This window comes from Choristoneura fumiferana, chromosome Z, assembly GCF_025370935.1.
Source record: "Choristoneura fumiferana chromosome Z, NRCan_CFum_1, whole genome shotgun sequence".
In the NCBI taxonomy this organism is placed as follows: Eukaryota; Metazoa; Arthropoda; class Insecta; order Lepidoptera; family Tortricidae; genus Choristoneura; species Choristoneura fumiferana.
The window spans coordinates 21,349,217-21,372,606 of NC_133472.1; the positions used below are offsets into that span (position 1 = coordinate 21,349,217).

Genomic DNA, 23,390 nt, shown 5'->3' on the forward strand with positions numbered 1-23,390 from the left:
GATCACCAATAATTCATTTTCCGAATTCAAATCTTATTTCTAACCTCTGTAAAATAATATTTTGGTAAAAAGACCCACTTCGCTCGCACTTATTGGCGAACCAGTCTTTAGTTTTCGAATAGGACGGATAAAAAAAAACTCGAATCCAGTATTAATAAATAGAACATTAACTTACTTGTCGTCAAAACTGTACTGGGAGTTGAGCACACTAAACATTTTTTGGTAAAGTATGCCAAAGAAATGATCCATCATGAGCTCGAAGTTGGTATCGCCCAAAGTGTAATATCTGAAATAAAAAAGCTTTATTGCTTACTTTCTCGTTAGATATTGCTTGTTGATACTCGTAGGTAGTTTGTTGACGTTAGACTATAAATTGACACTTTAAAGTTGAATATTTCGCAAACACATCACTGAATCGAAAAATCGTCTTAGCAAACCCCTTTAAAATACCTATCCAACAATACCCCACACTATAGGGTTGGATGAGAAAAAAAAATCACCCCCACTTTAAGTCTATGGGAGGAACCCAAAAAAAAAATTTTTTTTTAAATTTTGATTGTACCATTTTGTCGGCATATGTATATATATTCGTGCAAAATTACAGCTTTCTAGCATTGATAGTCCCTGAGCAAAGCCGCGGACGGACAGACAGACAGACAGACAGACAGACAGACTTGGCTCCGGAACCCTAAAAACGGTGTGAGACGGTTCAGAACCGCTCAAGCACAACAGTTCAAGATCTATATTATTATGAGCTCTTAAGAGTAAGTCTTCAAGACTCGGGCTTCATAAAGAGCTCAAGCTTTAAAAAAACGGGCCTATTGAAAGCTCAAGCCGCCCGCACCTTGAAGGCCTGAGTCAAGCGTTAAAAGCTCAAACAATGAGCGTTAGATAATGTTATTTTTTAAATATTGATACCTACATTGAAAATACAAACTGAAATATAGATGCACAGAAAAACCAGAAAAATAAGACCATCACTGGGAATCGAACCCAGGTCCTCGGTATTCCGTACCGCGTGCGATACCGCTACACCACTGATGGTCAACGGTACCGACACGAATTTCCCCTATGCACCTCATATATCTCAGCTTGTTTGTTTCTTATTTAGCCACTTAAGCAGTGACGCTAGCGACATCTATGCCGTAGCCCTCATCGAGAAACTTTTTCGGCACTCCATTGGAACTAACCGCTCACCCGGACAAGAGATATTGTTACTAAGCAATCAAATTAAGATTGTTTTTTTGAAAACCAATCATCAGTGGTATATATATCCTCCTATCGCCCAGAGTCCTTTATAAAGGACTTATAGTAATTTTGAATCAAACTATCATAAATGATATAAATTTTGATGTTCATAGATCAAAAATTTGACTTGGGCGTTAGGAGGATATACCTCCGCCCACCACGCAATCCTGAGAAAAGTCTTAAGAGACAGACGGACAATAAAGTGATCCTATGAGGGTTCCGTTTTTCCTTTTTTAGGTACGGAACTCGAAAAAGTGAGTTTTTTTGTCTTTCTTATATGTTACGTCCATGTCACTTGTAAAGTTTTTTATTTTACAATTTGACTATTAACAATGATGGAAGTTATTATATGCACGAAAAAAAATATAGACGAAAAAAATTTTTTTTTTTAATATGACCAAAACGTTATTTAATTATCAGATTCATATTAGTGAACTGAGCCGTTTTCCAAAGTTAATGGAAATAAAGAAAAACACGGTGTATAGCAAATAATGTCATAGAATGTTCTGATTTGTTAAAAGCATTTTCAAACTTTATAGACCTAACCTAAACCTTATAGAAACCTTTAATAATGCTTGAGGCCTAAAGACTGGAGGTTTCTGTGTTCATGAGCAGTAACGCCTATAACACGAACTTTTTCGTTTGAAGCTTATACAGTCGAGGAGATTCGAGGCTTCTAGACTCAGCAGTCGCGGCTCGAGTTTGTAGTTTACGCCTCGACGTTTAAATTCACAACACTACTGCGACTTCGTCTGTCAAGAATTCGTTTATCGCTATCCCGCGTGAGTTATGCAACTCTCCGAGACAAAAAGTATCTGAGTTAATCCAGGGCCCAGGTTACAAACTAATACGTAAGTACGCCAAATTTCATCCTTCAGCCGAACTCACAAACGTTTGTAGTTCAGTATTAAATTAAGTATAAAATAATGATTGTTTTTTTTTTAAATTTTTTACAGTACCTCCCATAGACGTAAAGTGGGGGTGATTTTGTTTTTCTCATCCAATCTTGTAGTGTGGGGTATCGTTGGATAGGTCTTTTAAAACCAGTTGCTAGAACGATTTTTCGATTCAGTGATTTGTTTGCAAAATAAATGTGCCAATTTTCATTAAAATCGCCCCCTCCCCCCCCCCCTAAAATTTGAAAAAAATCAGGATGGTAGTAAGTATATCAAACTTACAAGGAAAACTATAACGGTTAAGTTTTCTTAATAATTATTAGTATTTTAAGAGGAAATAGCAGCCTAAGGTATACAATATACCTTAACATGAAATATTCCGTACAAAATACGAAATCCTTAGAAAAATATTACACCATTTATTCGTGATGGCTATGGAACCCTATTTTGGCGTGTCCGACACGATCTTGGAAGGTTTTTTTTAATGCTACGAGTAAAGTTTATTTTCTCTAGCGAAAGGTAGAACCAGGTAGTTTTACTTGAGTTTTCAAAACCGACACAACTTACTACTGAGTACTGATTATATTATTATCATTATCATACAAAGATGATTGATAAATCCATTATATTCGGAAAGACTTGAACCTTTTAGCTCGAAATTTAAAGCTTTGGGGCTGACGGAAAACGTTTGCGAAAAGCACAGTACATTTCAATAGCACAGTCTTAAAAAGGCTAATGCCTTTTCAAAGATAATGGATTTACCACGGAATACGGCAATTCGCCAAAGAACTAAAGTCACAGATACACCTTGAAGAATATGCAAATTCAAGTGACAATGGGCGGGCCCAATAATTGAAAGTTGATTGTGATAAAAAGGCTTATTATAATAAACAACGTTAATTCAAAACGGAGTAGTTCTTATTTAGTGTCCAATTACGCAAAATATTTGTTCCTTCGATAAAATCCAATGGAAATATACTATAAATAGAAAATTAAGTAAAAAATACATCAACCTTTTTTTTTACTTTATGCACTTTGCAAGGTAAACTATAGGAAAACAGTTGTCCAATTACAAAATTGTTCTTGAAACCTGAAAGCCCGTACAATCTACTCCTCAAATAGCATGTTATCTATGTAACTTCCAACAACAACATACTTTTATTTGGTGTATAAGTTTGAATTCAATTTTCTCATAATCACCTTTTCTCGCTTTTTTGGCAACCTTTTTTTTTAAATATCTATTAAACCTACATTCATGTTTCTTACATGGTTCGATAGCTAAATGTATATTGATTATGGAGATAAAAATAACTCAATACCGACAACAAGGTACCTTTTCCCAGATAACGCCACATTTATAACACTAAAAACCGGCCAAGTGCGAGTCGGATTCGCGCACCGGTTCCGTGCAGATTTTTAGGTATGTAAACGGGAATAGTGTCTTCAAGATATTTCTCGATTTTTCCGTGTGATTTTAACCATCCAGTGTATGCAGAGCCCTACTCTTAAGCAAAATGTACTCAGTGTGGGGTCAGATAAAATTGGTCATAAATATTTATAGACAGACAAAAAAATAGAGATTTTCAGAATTTTCTAGTTGGTTGTGTTATAATAGTTACCTTCATAGCAAATTTCCAGTTTCTAGGACAACTGGAAGGGCCCTACAGGTTTTCAGTGCACTGCTATTTGTATGGAAACACGTTGTTTAACGACTGTAACTTTACATTGCGTAGACTTAGAAGTTTTCAGGGCTTCAAGGGACCGCAGATTTAAGTATTCGATATCGATTTCAGCGTGATACGTCCACGCGTTCCTGAGAAAAGGGGTCTTGACAGACGGACGGACAACAAAGTGATCTTATAAGGGTTCCATTTTTTTTCCTTTCGAGATACGGAATCCTAAAAACGGTCAGGGAATAGCATGGTACTTATTGTGTAACCATCGGTAGTACGCTTACCGTTCGAGTTGTTCAAACAGTTGTTCGAAGACGTAGGAATGCTGTTCGTAAATCATGCCGTACGTGCGCTTGAACATGGTGTGGAAGCCCTCCCGCGAGATCTGCAGCAACTTGCGAAAAAAATCTGCAACAATAGCACTTTATTTTATTACATTGACGCAAAACATTGGATGTTTATATAATATGCAATAGTACATTGTGTCTTAACCTTTGACTGACGACCTGGTTTTTACGTAGCACTTACACCGATGTACTGTCAGAGACGTCGATTTTAAAACTCGGTACTAAGAATTAATGTACATGTTATTTTTTTTTTAGCTTTTTTATTGCATATGTACGTGTTTATAACAATTAAATACAATATGGTGTATTTTAAAAATAATCTATATTAATTCATGAGACCACAAATTCTATGAACAAAATTTTAGGAACTTAACTCAGTCGCAGTATTTCTTATAATAAGACAAAATCGAACAAAAACACATTAAATATCTTTATTTCTTGAACCAATCAACTAATTTAAATAATAAAAACACTTATAAATTAAAACATAAAGAAAATGACAACAGTCATACATGGCACATTTACTGGGCCATTTTACAACCACTGTCTATTTGAAGGCAGCTCGTAAGGACAAAGGTTTGTTACATTTGCAACAAAAATACTTTGGAAATCTAAAAGATGCCGGGGCGACGCAGCAGGAGCCGTTTTTCGTTTTCTGCAACCGTTTTCCTTTCTTCGAGGCCATCAAGACATTCTGGACTTATATGGTATAATATAATTTAAACACCGACGTCACGTCAATAAGACACCATGTTTTTATACTAAAACGCCGAGGTGACGACCAACAGACGTGCATATTTGTAGTATATAAACAACGTATTTACGATTGGTTTTTTGGAATCTTTTTATATTTTTTATTTAAATTCCAAATTTTTACTTTTACGGTCATACCGTAAAATCTAAATTGAAAATACAAACAGAAATATAGATGCACAGAAAAACCTGAAAAATAAGACCAGCACTGGGAATCGAACCCAGGTCCTCGGTATTCCGTACCGCGTGCTATACCGCTACACCACTGCTGGTCCACTGCTGCTGCAGGTGCACTGGTGGTCGTAGTTTACGTCTATGAGACGGCGACAGCTCCGCTACGGTCACGTGCGCACCCGCCGGGCTCACGGCGTCGCTGGCCGGCAGCGCAGCAGCCGCGGAACAGGGAAGGTAGCGGAAGCAGTAGGTACCTACCGCATACCGCAAGTACCGTATTTTGAAAAATATTTTCAAATCAAGACGTCTGTGAGATGTATGGTCGTCAGAGTAAAGGATTATTATATAGCAACTAAATTTGTAATATGTCTACAAATGTTTAGTTTCTAATAAGTGTCTTTATTGCATCTAATTTTAAATTTTAACAGACTAATTTAATATTATCACCTCTATTTTTATAAATTTGTATACAGAAATTATGACTGAATCTACCATAAATTAACATCAAATTTATTTATATTGTCATCAAAAAATTAATAGTTGTAGGTAAAATTTTATATTATGACCAATATTTTTATACTTTGTTAGAATTTATGTAATATCTAAGCGCCTAAATCTTTTTTTAATTAAACATGAAAAATGGTTAATGATAATCTGGGGAAAAAAGGTAACAAACAAACTATCATTTCTTCTGTGTTGTGTATCAAGACAAAAGTGGCCCGCCAGAAAGTTTGTTTTGATTTTGATCTGATATGTCAAAGAAAATGCAATACTAAACCTTAAAAATAAGACTTATGTATTATTAATTATGACTAACAAACTATGGATCCTGGTCTGCAATAAATCATTTTTAATTAAATTTTTAAAAGAAAGTTACTATTTTATGCTCTGAGGTACAATGGGCAATGAACGCTTATCATTTCTTCTGTGTTGAGTATTAAGGCAAAAGCGGCCCGGCAGGAAGTCGACGAAGCCCCGCTAAGGCGGGGCTTCTATTTTCTGCTCTGAGGTATAAAAGGCAACGAACGAACCTATCATTTATTCTTTGTTGTACATCAAGGCGAAAGCGGCCCGCCAGAAAGTCGATGAAGCCCCGCTTTCTGCTTTGAGGTGCAAAAGGCAACGACCGAACCTATAATTTCTTCTGTGTTGTGTAAATAAGACAAGTGTTAAGTCGACGAAGCCCCGCTATGGCGGGTCTTCTATTTTCTACTCTGAGGTTCAAAAGGTAATGAACGTACCTATTATGAATCAGGTGTATTTTTGAATTCGAGCACTTCTAAATCGTGTCTAATTGTAAAAAAATACATGCGACTCGTTGCGTTATTCTGAATGCAGCACGCTCATTGGCGGGCCGGCCGGTTACGGCGCGTGCGCGCTCTCATTCCCGCGACGGCGCACCACGAGGTGTTTTGCTAATTTTCATTAAAAAAGAAGACGAATTATTAATTTAGTTGCAAAGTCATTATTTACGATGCTCTTTATTGGGTGTTGATTTTGATTAGTAGACAGATATTGAAACTCAAAAATAAATAAAGTAGCTGACTTATAATATTAGTCGCCAAGTCATCAATTTTGAAGATAATATATTTATCGTATCGGTAGCCGAGTTATATTGTTTGTTGTTTGTAATTTGTCGCTCGATTTTGCATAATTTGCTGGTATTGTAAAGATGGCATATTAGTTTAATAGAAGCTGTTGTATTAACCCGTTGCTTACATACAAAAACAGATATTCCGTTGCGGATGCTTAATAAAACATTAGTCGCTGCACTTATTATTTCCCATAAATAATATACTTCTCCCGACGACAAAATCGTAATGGTAAAAAGGTTTAAAACTGTTACAAAGCTGCTATTTTTTTATGAAATTTTATTTACACATGTCGAACCTGAAGGCAATGGTACCGATTTATGATAGGTCATGATAATTAGGTTAACCTATTGTTTCGCTTTTACTACATCTACTTGTATGACTAAGTAGGTATACTAAGCTATACATAGGTAGGTATATATAGGTAAGGGCGGGGGCGATCAATACTGTTCTGTTCTATAGAGGTTTTGCTAAGAATCCATTTCATTGTAGTCGCCCGACCTCTATTGCTTCGTGATACAAGGGGATTTAATCATTTTGTATAAACTATTAAAAAATATTTTTCTTTGTCCTCGAAATGAGCCGAAATTGCCTCAGTCACTTTTTCTACGGTACGATTTTTTACTCTCGATAATAGAGCATAAATTGCCAGCGATTCGAAGCCAGACTTTGACGAGAGCAGCAGTCGCAACATGGGTCTTGCGAACTGGTGCACTGTAGGTATTGTAATACAAGAGTAACACACGCTTGTCAATCTGTGTACGTGGCATAAATGTGCTATCATGTAGAACATGACTTACATGACTCCTTCAACTTTTAGAATAGCGTTATCTCAAGAATTCTTAGAAAAAAAAAGTATACTTACTTAAAGACCTTTTCACAACACTGCTCGAAAATGTGGCCATAGAAAACCCACATCCAGAACCCAAAACCGCCTATATATGTACATTTAGCAGCTGACTCATTTATGTCTCGCAAAACACGACAACAATGTAACACATACGAAAACAGGTCGTATCAATTGTATTGCATAATACGATACGACTTTTTAAAATATAATTACTGAATTTAATTCACGGCGTGCTGAAACGACAATTAATTGGACCAATCAAAAGTAATCGTCTGCTGCATGTGAAATTAAATTGACCAATGAGAATGCGTCATTCATGACTTTTATGGGATCTTTTTTTTTCTTAATATGCAGAAAATGCTTTAATTTTTTAAGTATGAAAAATGCCACAGCATCGCAGCAGCAGGGCTACTACGAAACTCGAAACTCGAAGTTCGTGTCGTGCGGTCCCTCTAACACTTATACTATTTATACAAGAGCGAGGGACGGTACGATACAAACTTCGCTCGAGTTTTGAGTTTCGTAGTAGCCCTGCAGGTCGGACATGACGACGATGACGTTTTGATTTTTTAAATATGTGGGTGCGTACTGGCCACTGAGAACGGACTCGTTTAAAAAAATAATTATGTCACACAAGAAAAACTAAAATCGGCGGGAGGGGTGACACTATTTACTGGTCCGGATAATACCGACATAGAAATACCGACCCGATTATTCGTGTACACGCCCATACAAACTCGTGTCAAACTGACATGAGTTTCTTTCATGAGCACCGGAAATGAAATTTTTCTTGTTACTTTCCGCAAGTTCCGCCGTGGCAGATTATCAAATTCCGACTTAGCATCACTTTTATGGGAAACCATTGTGCATTTCATCGCGGTACTAAGTAGGTAAGTACGAAATTTTTCAGTCTATTTTTTTTCTATCTACAGTGAAATGTTCTTTCATGGAACGTCGAGATTAATGTTTTTTAAACAAGTCCGTCCTTGATGGCCAGCACCCAAAACCCCATATGTATTTATAATATAAAAACTGTATTAAGGTCTGCGCTCATTAGGCAGCAACATAGCGAGGATGTATGGGAGCCCGCGCACTAGGCAGCCTGGCTGTTTAGCCAGTGCAATGCAGTGTGCGGCAGGCTGAAAAAGTAAATGCTGAGGCGTTTTTTCATACATTTTTTTATATTTGTGAATATTATGCGTTTCAGAAAAAAACCTTATAAAAGTTATAAATGACGCATTCTCATTGGTCAATTTAATTTCACTTGCAGCAGACAATTACTTTTAATTGGTCCGTCGTTTCAGAAGGCCAAGAAAATTATTCTGATATACATATATTCGAAATTACCGTAACGTGCTACATTGTTGTCGTGTTTGCGAGCCATAAATGAGTGTAGTACAGCTGTCAAATGTGAAATATAAGCAGTTTGGTGTACTGGGTTTCGGTTTATAGAATTTTTAAGGGTTTAGGTTATTTATGGCCACATTTTCGAGTGATTTCTTGCAATTATGTAGTTGAATATTTTGTAATGATCCTACGACTAACAGAGGCAGACACTGGCAATTAACCTTGTCTATATTTTTTGTACGAAGAATTTGGAAAAGGAACAAGACAAATATAATAGGTATTTATGTGGCTGGTGCATAATGAGGCATGAAAGTACGAGTGTGGTTTTAAGATAAGATCACACGAGTGTTTTAATGCCTAATTATGTATAGCCGCATACATAACTTTATCTACATGCATATCATAAGTTTTCTATAATATGTTCAGATATGGCCTGTATTTTGACTTTGACTTTGACTTGACTTGACTTTGACTTTGACTTTGACTTTGACTTTGACTTTGACTTTGAATAATAATTATTATCTACATGCATGTCATAAGTTTTCTACAATATGTACAGATATGCATTGTTAAAAAAAGTATTACCGATACTTTAATGTAAACATTAAGATGCACCCCCAGATACCAGGTTTCTTAATAAAGGCCATTTGATAGTCGTTTCTGAACATATAATAGGGAAGTTATGATAGATAAATTAATTTAAGATACCACCAGTGCATGCAGTAATCAATCTAATAAATTGTATTTGTAGCTTAGTGTTGTTGTGTTCTGTAATATTATAGGAATGTATATGAGCGCCACATCCGTTACGAACGCATTTTCACTATACAGGCCAGCAACCAGCATGTGTACCTGTTAAATCTGAGAATAGCGCCAATAGCGAGGTCGCGGTTGCCCTTCCGTCCGCCGCCAAATGCGAGGCGCCTTACACGGCGGTGGCACTCTTACTCGAAGGAGGGAGACGTAGAGCAAGCAAAGAAAGGTAGGTTTGGCTTTTTGTTTCCATTAGTTGATTGTGGATACCCCTTATTGATCGAGTGATCAGTACTTCACTGAGATTTTTATTTATACTATCATATAGTCTAGGACCCTAGTCCGTGGTGGCCTGAAAGGTAGTGGTTTGGCCTCTTCGTGGGTTTCGCACCTCTGAGTTTTTCGAAATTCATGTGCGGAATTATATTTGAAATTTACCACGAGCTTTGCGGTGAAGGAAAACATCGTAAGGAAACCTGCACAAACCTGCGAAGCAATTCAATGGTGCGTGTGAAGTTCCCAATCCGCACTGGGCCCGCGTGGGAACTATGGCCCAAGCCCTCTTGCTCTGAGAGGAGGCCTGTGCCCAGCAGTGGGACGTATATAGGCTGGGATGATAGTCTAGGACTAAGAAGTGCCATCTGCGTGCCCAGCAAAGACACACACTAACGTAAACTTTCGCATTTATAATATTAATATGATATCTATACTGTTTTTATAAATAAAGTGGAATAGTACGCAGTTCCGTGCCGTGCAGTTGTTGGCTAATTGCAACATTGATCTAAACAGGCGACGGCGGTTTTCCAAACATGGATCGGCGACTTGCGACGCGAGACCAATCTTGACTACTGACTTAACAGACACATTACGACACCGCAATATCAGTAAATTGCCGTCTGTGTTCACTGTTCTGTGCAGATTTGATGTCTCGTAAATATTGCGGCACCATATTGATTATGATAAAAAAAAATAACAAAAAAGTAAAACCGACTCCAAAAAAATAAAAAAATAACAAAAAATGGAACAGACTACAAAACCCTTGAAAATATTTTTCTAGGTAAGTAGGTACGTACTAGCTCGAAGTCGGTGACTCAGCACGAGCCAGCAGGAGTGGGACAATTCACAATAGTCGTCTACCTCACCTACATACTATGGGCTTCAATCCCTCCTGCTGGGTCGTGCTGAGTCACCGACTTCGAGCTAGTACGTACCTACTCGTACTTACCTAGAAAAATATTTTCAAGGGTTTTGTACTCGGTTCCATTTTTTGTTATTTTTTTATTTTTTTGGAGTCCGTTTTACTTTTTTGTTAAAATTTTTCTTTATTTCTCACTTTTTAGTGATTCGTAGCCAAAGAACATCTCACAACGATTCCATTAAGCCCAAACACGACTTAGTTACGTTGTTTTATAACAGAGTTCCGTTGCCTACCTTCTGGCTTCAGCATCAGATCAGTTCGAAAGAGTCATAACTTAAAGCTTCGTTTTAGTCGCTTATCTAGGTAAGTATATTAATCACGATAATTTAAATTTAACCCGTGAAATACTTGTTATTGATAGTAGTAGTTCCGTTGGTCAAATCTGGTCTTCATCATCAGTTCCACTTCACCAAATTATGATTTGCAAGAGCAAATGCACGAGTTACTGCTAAATATATCCAAATTACCATAGGTGTCCCTACAATATTTGAAGAGTTCCCTCGATTTCCTTAAGATCCGATCATCAGATCCTAATTTGCTGTTTCTGGGACCTAATTGAAAGCATTCCTAGACGAACCCAAAAAAAAATTTCAAATCGGTTCATAAATGACGGAGTTCTGAGGTAACAAACATTTGAAAAAAAAAATACAACCGAATTGATAACCTCCTCCTTTTTTTTGAAGTCGGTTAAAAAGCGACTAATAACATTCAGTGCAAAACAATTTAAATAGCAAAACATGCGTCGAAATCTTTTCTTCCTCACATACGAGTAACTAACATACTTAGTTACCGAATACTGAAAAACAAACCAAAAGCAGCGGCTATTGCCCCCTCTATAACTAGAACTGGGTATTATCAGTGATCCAAACTAAATAGTATCTAAGCATGGCGCTTTAACTTATAAGACTAGAAAGTATAATTACCGTCAAACCGCTTCGCTCTGTTGTTGAGTACATCGGCGAGCTTGCCGAGCTCACTGCGCAGCGCGGCTTCGAGTTGTCCGCGCGCCTGCTGCGTGAGGCGCGTGCGCGCCCCGTCTCCGCAGCATCCGCGATTCAAGCACAACCCACCAACATCTAGAAAAACGACCACCATATGTTATCTGCTACCAAAGGAATAATTATTTTATAGTTTGTAATCAGAGATGGGCGAGGAATGTGTTTTTCATGAACCAATAGAAACGCTTCATTTAGGTACCTACCTCGCCTCGCTCCGCTCATCTATTGCCACTAGTCAGCCACTAGGCAGCATGCCGATGTGCTGTGCGAGGATAGGTAAATGAAGCGTTTCTATTGGTTTATGAAAAAACACATTTATCGCACATCTTTGGTGGAAACGCAGCCTAACAAATATATACTTGAATAACGACCGAAAAACCAGATCCAGATGCAGAGGTTATCGACCAGAAAAACGACACCGGCATTATTAGATTATATTAGAAAAAGCATATTCATAGTTACTAATGTTATAAAAACTTAATAGTAGGTACTTTTATAGGTATAGTTAACACGTTCATATATAGGCAATAGGTAATACATAGGTAACATCTTCATTATTTGACGACCGGATAGCCATAGATAGATAGATAGGCAGATATTTGTATAAATAGTACGAATGTTTGTTCTCGGATCTTGGATGTTTAATATGTATTTAAGTGTATGTATATATATATATATACATACATACAAACACAGACTTCCAGTAGGGAAGCCCACGATGCTAAATCGGGATTTACTCGAGCGTCATAGAGACCTATTGGGTTGCGAAGCTTAGATCATAGGAAGAAAAAAATGTCATATAATATATACCTTTTCATCGGTGGGGGGAATTGTTATAGATTATCAAAAATGTAAAAAAAAACTGTTGCATGGACATACTCGAGCGCGTCAGATATTGATATCATCCATGTCCTACGTATTTTAAAAAATGTACGTATGTTAATCTGATTGTTTCCATGATGGGGTGGTCGTACGTAAGGGTTGAAAATGAAAAAAAAAAATTTAATCGGCGCGTCAGATTTTCTAAGGGGATGTTAAGAGATCCTAAAAAAAGGCTCTTATATAATAATCTGACGATTTGGATGTGACGCAAATCCCAGCCATTATAGAATGTGCATAAAAAATTCGCCATTTTGAAATCCTCAAGCGCGTCAGATTAAGATATATATGGTTCATCTTTGCCCTGACGTGCTGTCTCATGTCTCGATTATCTGTAGGGATCGTATCTGACAATTAAAAAATTTTTTTCTTATTTTTTTTTAAATCATTGAACTTAATTTATTGAAAAGCTCAGGAAATAGCATGCAAATAAAAAAGTGTATGTTTTTTAAGTAGAATACTGTATTAATTATAAAAAATTGAACTTTTTGAGTATTTTTTCTCAATTATCATCGTCATCGGTAGAATCATCTTCTCTGTCGATTCCAAAAATACCAGCGCACGGCAGCGGCCACACAGTGAAACTTGAGTAAACAATAAGAACGAAATTTCTGCCGTAGTGTTGTCGCGGCCGTTAATAAATGCCATCCTTGTCTATTTATGAACGCATTCTGCAAGAATAAGCAAGCGAGATATAGGTCTACCAGTTTATATTTGTTAGTGAAATACGACACCCGCCATCGACCGGGAGCCGGTCGCTTGCCACTCTAGGGTTTTTGACAGCGTGCCAGGAGCCGATCGCCTGCCAAACAAATGTGCCGGGCCGGACGCTTGCCACTCCAAGGGTAGCAAAAACGTTGGAAATACGTTGTAAACAATATCATGCCACGAACGAGTCTGTGTGATCAGCTGTGATAGCGTCTTGGCAACAGAAACCAGAGTGGGGACGGAGCGAGAGAGTAATAGATAGAGAAAGAGTGAGAGGGAATAGAAACGCGGAGAGGGGAATATAGGCATCACGTAGCTGAATGCAATAAACTTTATCGATGAATGTTTGTTATTTCGGCTTGTGGAAACCGTCAGAAATATTTTTCGTAATTCTTGAATTATTCCCTTCCAAATAGTAAAAAAATTTAACCACGCTCGAAATGTCGAGATGACGTTTTTTTTTTACAATTCTAGCCCTACCCCTTTTTACGTCACTCTCAAATTGTCAGTTGCGCACCGCGGAGGTTTGCTATGTTACAATATATCAATCAAAAGAAACAAAATGTATCAAACTACCTTCCCTACTTGGCTACAATCATGAATTAGACCAACGAAGCGAATGAGTGTACATGTCCTCCTGTTGGTGAAAGAGAACCGGATATAATCCCGTAATGATCTGTAGGCTAATTACATAGATCCCATTCCCGATATACACGCTCGCATCAATCCATTATACTTTTTGTGGGAAAGTTAATAAGTCGACACAATGACTTCATCAACGATCAACTCTGCGATGCAGATAGTTTGGTTTTAGAAGGACTGTAATAGTTTTATCCCAGAAAATTGCATAGCTCCCACGTGATAGCGATAAACAAATTCTGCGCGGACGGAGTCGCGGGTAACGGCTAGTATATAATATTTGTGCGTCTGTGTGTTCGTTGTCTATAGTATAGTAGCCATAGTACAAGCTTTGCTTAGTTAGGGCCAAGGTTAATTAATTGGTGTCAATTGACCCATGATATTTGTTTATCATTTCATTTATTTCACACAGTCAAGAGTTAGCGAAACTGTGCCACCAAATCGAGTGATCGGAGTCATCGCCTGTCGATTTATAAATACGTCGCAAACTACGTCCGCCGCATCAACGTCGTGAGCATAAGTGATCATCGACGTAGCGTAGCATTATTATAATCAGTTTTAAATACTATTCATTTTTCAATATTGTAACCGGCTATCGGAGAAATAAAAGGCGTGTGGTTACAAAATAAAAATATAATACAAAAGCAAAATATATACAATTATTTCAGTCAGCACTGCTCTTGTAGATAAATTTAAAAAAGCACTGGCCTGAGACTTCTAGGACAGGTAGGGAAACAGAGCAGGGTGATAAGGTAGCCTCGGAGCGTCCAGTCGCGCCGGCGATCTGCTCCGAGGCAGCGGAGCGGAGGGAAGTGGAGATGGGAAGAACAGCAGGAAAAAGGAAGGGCTGCAATAGCGGCAGCCCTTATATAACAAGTAGTAGTCAGTGAAATAGCTATCACCGAGTAAATAATTAATATTTTCTTGTAAAGAAAATCAAGTTTCGGCTTACGCCTTGCCAAATAGTAGAGCCAATGACAGGAAAAAACAAAAGAGTATCAATAATTTAGAATTTCGATTTTTTTTTCTTCTGTAAGCGGCCAGTTGCGCACCGCGGAGGTTTGCTATGTTACAATATATCAATCAAAAGAAACAAATTATCAAAATACCTTCCCTACTTGGCTTACAATCAGAATTTAGACCACGAACGAATGAAGTGAACATGTCCTCTTGTGGAGTGAAAGAGAAAGAGATATAGATGTCGTAATGATTGTAGGTAATTACATAGACCACCCGCGAGATACCGCTCGCATCAACCATTATACTTTTTGTGGGGAAAATAATAATCGACACAATGAAGTCATCAACGATCATCTCTGCGTGCGGCCTGTGGCTCTAATCGATTGAATTAATCGCAGATAGTTTCAAGCATTCACATACTAGTAAATAAAGATCTTCCTGGCGCCTTTTTCTTTATTGTAGGAATGTTTATGTCAAAGGTTTAGAATATAAAACGTTCACCTTTTCATTTTGTAGCAATCGGTTATCGGTTACAACTACTATTTATTTTTAGGCTTTCCTATCCCTATAATGATCGATTTAGTTTTTACCTGACTGGCCGAAATAAGGTTATTTTAGATGTAGTCTTAAAATAACTATACGGTCGAACCATTTTATTTCACAGTATTTAATAATAATTAATTTAAAACTTTAAGACTTTCTATGCCAGGTAATGCGATTTTCAATAACAGATTTTATGTCAGAAAGAGAAATAGCTTTAATACGAGTATAAATTGCTTCCTTAAATAAAATAGGTTGAATTACAATAAATTCTCGTAACAAAAACTGATTGACTGATTATTAATAGAATGACCAGATTCAATTCACGTATGGTATAGTATGGCCCACTAGTATTTCATTAAAAATCTCGTTTAAAATTAAAGTTTTTTTGCTGACTGTAATTTTTATTGAGTGTACATTGTTCTTGCATTCTCGTCCAACCTACACTACATGTGTATACCTAATTTTAAACGATTCGACCACTAGAAGTGAATCAAAACTAACTTGCAAGATTTGAAGTAATAGTAGAGCCAAGGGTGAAACGGGTTTGATGAACAAGTTACATACACTACTTTTAATTTTACTTCGATTGTTAGAAAAGTAAATGGCTAAATTATAAACAATAGTAGATTGATAACCAAGGCCTGTGCCAAGGCTGACCCATTTCACCCGAGATATTCACTTTTCATTTCGACGTGAGGAAAGTAAAATACCTACTACAAAAACATTAGAATAATAATAAATTGAAGTTCGGCGTTCAACCTCCAGTGTTGTATATAAGCTCCTTGGTCACGACGTGCATCTAGATGGCCATGCCGAAACGCGAAAAAAAAAGTGTCATTAACGTAACTCAATTATCTTCGACTCCGTGGCTAATCGAAAAATAAAAATAAAAAACGCAATTTTCTACCCGGCAATCTACCCATGAAAATATAACTTTCCGAACTGGAGAGATGAAAATGTTTATATTTACCACTTTTTGTTTTTCATGCATTGCTATTTCTGTAAAAACTTGTAAGTACATTCTAAGTACTCTCTTAGCCCTAAAATAGTCAAAAATATATATATAATGGGCGATTGTACTCTACAACCTTACGGTACAGTCGAATTCATAAACTTGTGAGCAAAAATTTGATCACATATCTGAACACGCCTCTACGACGTTAACAATAAAGTCCCCCGCAGAAGCATCGCGGAGCCCCGGGTCACGTGAATGGCTGCTTTAAGGCATAACGGATGCTGTTTGAAGTGCACCATTTCCGCGAAAGGAAGCGCCGCTGATCTGTAACCATACGATTACTTTGCGTCACGGGCAAGTTCATTTTCCTTGGCGCTACGAACTGTACAGTACAATACGTGTCTATTAAAAATAACTTCATAAAATGAGACATCTTACTAGGTGTTTATTTCCTATATGCATAAATAAACAGAATCCTTAACTGTGTTCTCTCCAAAGATTGACCAGTAAACCAAAATTCTAATGTAATCCTTACTAATATTTAAATGCGGAAGTAACTGTCTGTACCTGTCATTTAGATTAAACTAGCTTTTGCCCGCGGTTTCGCCCGCGTGGAATTCGGTAATCGCGCGGTGTTCCCTCGGGAACTGTGCATTTTTCCGGGATAAAAAGTAGCCTATGTCACTCTCTGGCCCATAAACTATCTCTATGCCAAAAATCACGTCGCTCCGTTTGACGTGAAAGACGGACAAACATACAAACACACACACTTACGCATTTACAATATTAGTATGGATTTGGGATGCAGATAGTTGAAGACTCTGGGAAGAACATATAAGATAGTTTTTCTTTTTCTTTCTATTTCTATACCAAATTACATTTAAATCGGATCAGCGCTTGAAGCCTAAAGAGGTAAAAAACAGACCGACAGGTCGAGTTACTTCGGCATTTATAGTATGTATTATTAGTAAGGATTATATAGTGGCTACACATATATGAAAACCCCTACACCCTGTGAAAATTTTAGGTATCTTTATCTATTACGGTTCAAACGAAATATAAGAAATACCCTTGTGACACACAGACAGACAGACAAGTGACAAACAGCCGTATGACCACGAAGCTATCTTTGCCTATGACAGATGAACTGAGCGATAGGGACGGGAGTTTTGGGTACGAAGCATATTTTGACTTGGTTTTGGGTGAGGTGGAAGGATCCAAGCATTTACTCGTATCTCGGAACTGCAGTAGGTAGGTACCTAATAAAAATAAGAAAAGGAATAAGATTTTTTTACCTTATTTTTAACTGAATAAAAAAACAAAAACAGATCAAGTTCAGTCAAATTAATTACGTACTCAAAGAATTTTACTAGTGGCAGAGATTATTCTGCTGAAGATCATTCATATTCCTGCTAAGGCGACAAAACCAAAGCATCCATCAGAGAATTATTACTCAAGACATTCGCATCCGCGGGCATAATGTAGTCTTTGTTTTTCTACTTTTGATACCGAATAAATCTAATAACCTCGTAACGTATTAAATAAATGACGTTAGTGGTTGCCAGTATGTACAAGTTACTTGAATTCTGATTAAATTAAATAAAGACAGCCAGCTTCTTATCAATTCTATTGAAATAATAAAGAGGCTTATAGTCAGTTCAATGTGTTTACGAATGACGTGTTGAAGTTAATAGCGTAAACACGACGAACTCCGATGACCCCCCCAAATATCTCACACAATGCGGTGTGAAGTGGAACATAAAGACACATCTCGACACGACCTAGCTCGCACACGTTTACGGACACAGGTCACGTAAAGGACGTTGAATTCCCCGACGGACGAAGCACTGCTGGTACAAATAACAAAGCCAGGCACATCCATATTCAATTATTCGTCCAATGTTTATGCTAAACCACCATTACGATACTATTTCTACATTTACAGGGAACAAAGTAAGTACCTTATCAGTTAACTAGCATTTACCCGCGGCTTCGCATGCGTAAATCATTAGATACAACCGTTGAATTGAAACTCCGGGATTTATTATTATTCGGGATTATTCTCGTGGCAATTGCCTAAAATTACATCGTGGTTTTCAGTGACGTTAAATTAAAACACCCATGCCAAATTTCATGACTCTAAACCCGTTCTGAAGAAAGGTCGGGTCAGGAGTACTCTAAACCGACGTGCATGCATGAAAAGATTGATGAATGTAGAGGAAGCGAGAGTTGTATGCCAGAATCGTAGCAAGTGGAAGGATGTAGTCTCTGCCTACCCCGTTGGGAAAGAGGCGTGATTTAAATATGTATGTAAACCCAGCGGTTGTTATTTCGACATTTTATCCTGATCCCTATCCCGTGGGAAAATCGGGATAAAAAGTAGCCTATGTGTTATTCCAGCAGACGTCCAGCTACTTAAATACCAAATTTCATGACTCTAAACCCAGCGGTTGTTATTTAGAGATTTTATCCCTATCTCGAGAGAATATCGGGATAAAAAGTAACCTATGTTTTAATCCAGGTTATAAACTAACTTTTTGCTAAATTTCAACCAAATCCGTCCAGCCGTTTCAGCGTGAGGTAGTAACAAACATACCCACTCACAAAGTTTTACATTTATAATATTAGTAGGATTAATTAATAACTATAAGACATCAAAGTTCTTTTTTTTATTTATAATTGTTTAAACCCTGACACACAAACTCCCTGTAGATAAAATTTATTTATAATTGTGTATCTGTGTGTCTGTAACGTCATATATTAGGTATAAATCACAAACGATATTTTTTTTTTGTTTTTTAGTTGATGTAATATTTAGTGTTCTTAGCTCCATAAGTTTCATCAAATTTTTTTCAACTTGCCTAGTACCTATTGCACTAACTTGTCAATTTAATTTGTAATTTTAGATGAAGTCACACACACACCACACCGGCCGTAGTTTCAACTTGCCAAGAAAAGAGCTAAAATTAGAACATAGTTTCAGTATTGCTACCCAACCAAAAAGAAGAGGATTTTCCAACCTTCTTTTTGGTCGTCCGAAAGGTGGATGTCCGAATGCTGGTCATTGTTCCAGTAGTGGTGTCTTTAATTTTATGTCCTTAGCAATAGAATAGACAGCAGAGCGTCATCTATTTATTACATGTTACTGATGCTACTCGGTACTCAAATTACGCGACCCGCTTATTACTTGGTTACGGGCGTGAGGGAAAGGGCATCATCTAGGTACCTAGTCAATATCCTAGGAAGGTATCTCACGCTTTTTCGAGCAATTAAAGCTCCGAGAAAACCTCATAGGAGACAGTGACAGGGCTGTCCATTATACAAAAATACGACAGCCCATAGACTACTGATGGCCAGCGTTAGGTACGTTCAATAACAAGTAGTGGTGACGCACTATGTGGCGTCGCCAGCAGATTAAAACTGACAGTTTTTGTCTAAGGTTGGTTACAGCTGAGCGGAGCGAGGCGAGGTAAATGAAGTGTTGCTATTGGTTCATGAAAAACACAATACTTGCACATCTCTGGTGGAAACGGAGCCTGAGTAGGCTAGCCGCTAAGGAACCAGACGAGTTATTTGTTTATTCACAAATTTATGAACTTCTACACTGGTTCACATAAAATACGAATACGTTAGTATAGGGCAGATATTTTTGAACCACCAAGTGTATATAAATATTTGAAAAACCCTTGCGTACATTTTTATGTACTTTCAGTAGGTCAAATAATTTTGTAAAATATTTGTACAGATATTTATGAGTTTTCAGTTCACTCGTAGATATTACTGAAAGGCTTGCTCAGATTAATATGACAGGTGACATGTGTACATATTACGTTTGATTGATGAATCTGCTCAGATATATAAGTACCTACCCTTGAATGTACATCTATATTTGAAGCATATATAAGCTCGACTGTACTAATAAAATACTCTTATGTTCACCCAACGCGCGTGTGGCCCTAGTCGATGGTCGGATATTTTCATTTTTATCTGATACCAAAAACACTGTAACAAATTGAACACTTGTTGTTTTTCATCGTCCTTTTACTGTCTTCGTACAAAAGAATAGTCGTTCGGAAGTCACGACTAGCCACCAGGGAACTGGGTGAAGTGGACACTAGAAAGCTTTGTGTTCACACCTGAGTTGAGTGTTGCAAGGCATGATGAATACCGAACAGGTATACCAGATAATTTTAGTTTAGCTACGTTACGGATTAGAATACACCTGACTGCCTTAATAATAAAAAAACTAAAAGGAAAAAAAACAAGCATACTTAGTGTCTAGAACTCTGTTGAGTAACTTTAAGTTCAACATTCGGGACCCATTCAAAAACCAGCTCAAAAATTCTCTAAGTTACTACATTTTTTCTTTTTAATTCTTATCAATTCGATTATACCTAATACAGAATATTTATTTATTTATGTATTTGGGCACAAACGGTACAATAAAACTTACATTCTAAACAATTACATCTAACATTGACCAACAAAGTTGCCACACATTTATGTTAATTCTTCCGTCATTTTTTTCGCGGAGATCGGAATGAACCCTTTTTGTACAGGAACATTTACATTAGAAGCTGCTTTTATTTCCGGCGTGTCTATTATACTACAAAAAACATTTTAGGGATAGCAGTATATTAACACGAAAGTGCGTGTCGAGACGCCGTCGATCACGAGTTACAATTACAAGGGGTTCCGATAAACTTGAAACCCTCAATTATTTTACAGTAAATGTGTTTTCTACTGTAAATGCATATTGAACCTCGTTTAATAGAAAAACAAGATTCACATCGCATCAAATTTTAGGTAATTTTACGGTGATCTGTTAGTAGCACAATATTGTAAAAATGTAATTTAAAATAAATAATAACCAAAAGTGTCGTTTCTGTGCGGTTTGTCTGAACTTCAGAATTGGTGGCATGAGGTAAGAGGCTTAAATCTATTTTCTGGATTATAGACATTGAACGTATTCGTTAGTAATGTGCGACTACAAAGAAAAACATATACTTATATATAACGTGTATAAAGCCAACCTGAACGGGTGGTGATTTTGATTGCGGAAGTCTTCACGCAACAAAATCAGGGAAGTAAATACTCGTGCGTTTATTGACTAATTACGATATCAGCAGCACTCAGGAACGATACCGGCGATTTATAAAAAACTATATTAGGTATGCGAAAGTGTTGAATATTTCATGAGGTGTTCAACCAATTAGTCGAATTTAACAGGCAAGAAGTTACACTGACCGCCTGTCCCTATACGAGTATTGTTAGAAAGTCATACAAAATCTGCATAAATGCACTTAAAACCGGTAGTGAAAATATGATTTGGTTCTAGTACCTACTTCCAGTATTAAACTTAAAACCAATTAACTAGAAACCGCATAAGCGTACTTTAATTAATGGTACCAATAATATTACTCTCAAAGAACAACAGCCAAGCCTAGCAGATATATGGAATAAAAGGGTAAATTTCGCTTAAATCTGTCCCACCACGGATTTTATATTATGATTCATACCAAGATAACAAAAAATACCTACAAATAAAAATCTCACACAAATACATAAGTATAATACAAGTTCACAGCCGCTAAAGGTCAAATTGTAAACACAACACACTTAACGAGTGACATAGACGTGACACATAAGACTAAGAGAGACAAAAACTCACTTTCATAATCTTTTTTCTAAATAAATATGTATAATTAAAAACACTTTAACTACGGGCTTTATAAAAGCGCTAAGCGTCATAAATTAAGAAGCCTAACACTGTTTTACTGCGCATAATTAATTATCTCTATTCTCGATTATCTTTTAAGCAGTAAGAGTTAGATATTCGCTTATAGTTAACGGAAATAAAAGAAACACGGTGTATACCTACTCTGTCTTTACCTCAAGCGTCACCTCACATGTTGTCTGTGTTAATATAAAATTCTAGAAACTTCGTGAAAAGCATGAGTAAAGAAGAGTACAGCTCCCCGATAAAGATTGCACGTCGGTCTTTGGAAAGAGTCTCGGCTAATTTTGGCTTCGTAGAGCGTTGTGACACACTATTTATGAGAAGTTTATCAGTCGTTGTATGTACAGGTCTAGTAGAGTACGGACGCGTTGACATAAAAATATATTTTAACGGAGATGGGTCAAACACAAAAGTCATAGAATCATTTTTTTTTGTTAGTACCACTTAAGAGTCGTTTTCAGCAGGCTGAAATGTGTTTTCAGGCCATTCTGGAGGAAGGCCTAACACAACGGAAAATCAGAAATTACTCCAAGTTAGTACCTTTTTCAGCAGACTGAAACATGTTTTGAGGTCGTTTCAGGGCACTTACTCTCACATGATTTCACCATTTCCTGAAAACTCAATTTCAGACCGTATGTACGTAGGACCAGTTACAGACTTACCCCCTTATTCATAAAACTAAACAAGCCTATGTTAACTAACAAATGCTTTGTCCCTTTCTAACAAATACAAATGTCAAAGTGACAGATAAGGACAAACGAATTTTAGCGGCATTTTAACTAAAATAGGTTTGATTGTCGTTTATGAATAAGGGGGTTACAGTCTACCTGACAAGGATAGCCTATATGTGTGAGATCCTATTTCCGGAATATTCTAGAAAGTGTGTGAGAGAGTTAGCATGCTTGTGAAAGAGACAGACAGATAATTCTGTCTCTGGAATGTTCTAGAAATTGTGCTAGAGAGATAGCACATGAACGAGACAGATAAATGACTCGTTTCTCGAACGCTAACGGAATATTAGAGAACATTCTAATTGAAGGTATAAAGTCCTAGCTGGACTGTTCTCCAACTTTGTGGACCGATTTACTGGTGGTATATAAGCCGAGCGAGGTTGCGACCGAGTCAGTTTCGAATACG

The 23,390-nt window shown here is 37.1% G+C and overlaps 1 protein-coding gene across 1 annotated transcript in view; it reads right to left on the reverse strand.

Moving 5' to 3' along the window:
- The window catches only part of LOC141441231 (glypican-6-like), a 92,992-nt gene that overhangs the window by 26,762 nt on the left and 42,840 nt on the right, over positions 1-23,390 (reverse strand). The window contains exons 2-4 of the mRNA XM_074105904.1: positions 11,755-11,907; positions 4,102-4,225; positions 176-286 (exon numbers count right to left, since the gene is read on the reverse strand). Of these exons, the coding sequence (XP_073962005.1) occupies positions 176-286; positions 4,102-4,225; positions 11,755-11,907 (388 nt within the window). The remainder of the gene's footprint in view (positions 1-175; positions 287-4,101; positions 4,226-11,754; positions 11,908-23,390) is intronic.